The following is a 1,951-nucleotide window of genomic DNA, read 5'->3' as shown; positions in this document are numbered from 1 at the left end:
AGGTAAAGGAGAAGATTTCATAAAAGGGTAGAATTTTTTTGGTTTCAGCATATTTAAATGCTGGCTATAATAGCCTTCTCCAAGCTAATTTATAATTCAGAGCTTAAAATTAATGTTACATGTTTTAAACATATTTACAGTAGTTTCTCCATGTTTTAAAGACGCTTTCAGAAAGCTCCAACCATCCTTTACCAATAAAGATAAAAATTAAATCTTACTTTTCTGCAGCAAGAAAGATTCCAGATGCACAGTCTGCTTTAAATTCTGGCTCACACGAATCCAGAAAATAAAGTAATTCTTTCATCATGCCTCGGATATTATTCCCATTTACCAGGGCAAAACTCAATTCCATTGCACGCCTTGCAGTAGGGAAAAATTAAAAACAGTTAGGAAATTTATAGTGGGAATGAAACAAAGACCCAGGTATGCACTCTGTGAACACCAAGGCAGTGCCAGATGTGCCAACATCCTTGCGCAATCTTGTGATCCCAATCTTTGCACACAAGATAACCAAGGAGATATATTCTTATGTAATCAAAGTTAGTTTTAGTATTTTGAATCTTCATGCAATATTTTTCTTCAAAAGTCCCCACGAGATATACCACTAATGTCCAAACATGCAGTTTGGTTTCAACAAGCTGTTCTATAAAGGTGGAAGTTAGAATACCTAAGAGTCTCAAAAAGAGGGAAACAAATGTATTACTCAATAATAATACCTATCTGCCTTATTCCTTAAAAATGTGACATATTAAGTCACTATATTCTACTTTTATTACACCCCACTCTGTCCAAAGATAATCTAACATAATTTATATTAAAATGTATGCAGAAAATTCAAATTAAAAACAAAATCAAGGTAGGGTGCAGTGGCTCACACCTGTAATCTTGGCACTTTGGGAGGCCAAGGTGGGTGGATCACCTCAGGTCAGGAGTTTGAGACCAGCCTAGCCAATATGGTGAAACCCCTTCAGTACTGAAAATACAAAAATTAGCCAAGCATGGTAGTGGGCACCTGTAGTCCCAGCTACTTGGGAGGCCAAGGCAAGGGAATTGCTTGAATTTGGGAGACAAAAGTTGCAGTGAGCCAAGGCTGCACCACTGTACTCCAGCCTGGGCAACAGAGCCAGACTCTGTCTCAAAATTTAAAAAAAAATTTTTTTTTTCAAAGGGAAAATGAGGGCCATGAGAAGGAAAAAAAATGGCATGTGCTGTGAGGACAAATAAGTGTTTCTATAACTGCCTATTCAAAGTTGGCAATGAAGTTAAAAACAGGAATGTTTAACATATAAAAGTTAAAGGGTTACTATATGCATCTTTCTTTCCATATTTGGTCAATAATATCAAACACCACATGTACAATAACTTTCAAAACAATTTAGGCTGGGCACAGTGGCTTGCGTCTGTAATCCCAGCACTCTGGGAGGCCGAGTCGGGCAGATCACCTGAGGTCAGAAGTTAAGAGACCAGCCTGGACAACATGGCAAAACTCCGTCTCTACTATAAAAATTAGTCAGGTGTGGTGGTGGGTGCCTGTGATCCCAGGTACTTCAGAGGCTGAGACTGGAGAATGAGGCGGAGGTTGCAGTGAGCCAAGATGGTGCCACTGCACTCGAGCCTGGGCGACAGAGCAAGACTCCATCTCAAAAAAAGAAAAGAAAAGAAAAAAGAAGCCGGGCGCGGTGGCTCACGCCTGTAATCCCAGCACTTCGGGAGGCTGAGGCGAGTGGATCACGAGGTCAAGAGATCGAGACCATCCTGGTCAACATGGTGAAACCCTGTCTCTACTAAAACTACAAAACATTAGCTGGGCATGGTGGCGTGTGCCTGTAGTTCCAGCTACTCAGGAGGCTGAGGCAGGAGAATTGCCTGAACCCAGGAGGCGGAGGTTGCGGTGAGCCGAGATCGCGCCATTGCACTCCAGCCTGGGTAAAAAGAGCGAAACTCTGTCTCA

The 1,951-nt window shown here is 41.6% G+C and overlaps 1 protein-coding gene across 2 annotated transcripts in view; it reads right to left on the bottom strand.

The window, feature by feature from the left end:
- AP1G1 (adaptor related protein complex 1 subunit gamma 1) overlaps positions 1-1,951 on the bottom strand; it is a 79,543-nt gene that overhangs the window by 27,254 nt on the left and 50,338 nt on the right. For both annotated transcript variants that reach the window (XM_017539170.2, XM_017539171.2), the window contains one exon: positions 219-359. In XM_017539170.2, the coding sequence (XP_017394659.1) occupies positions 219-359 (141 nt within the window). The remainder of the gene's footprint in view (positions 1-218; positions 360-1,951) is intronic.

The sequence above is a fragment of the Cebus imitator genome, unplaced genomic scaffold (assembly GCF_001604975.1).
Source record: "Cebus imitator isolate Cc_AM_T3 unplaced genomic scaffold, Cebus_imitator-1.0 Scaffold117, whole genome shotgun sequence".
Classification (NCBI taxonomy): Eukaryota; Metazoa; Chordata; class Mammalia; order Primates; family Cebidae; genus Cebus; species Cebus imitator.
The sequence above is the reverse complement of the archived record's forward strand: the minus strand, read 5'-3'. Positions and strand labels throughout refer to the sequence as shown.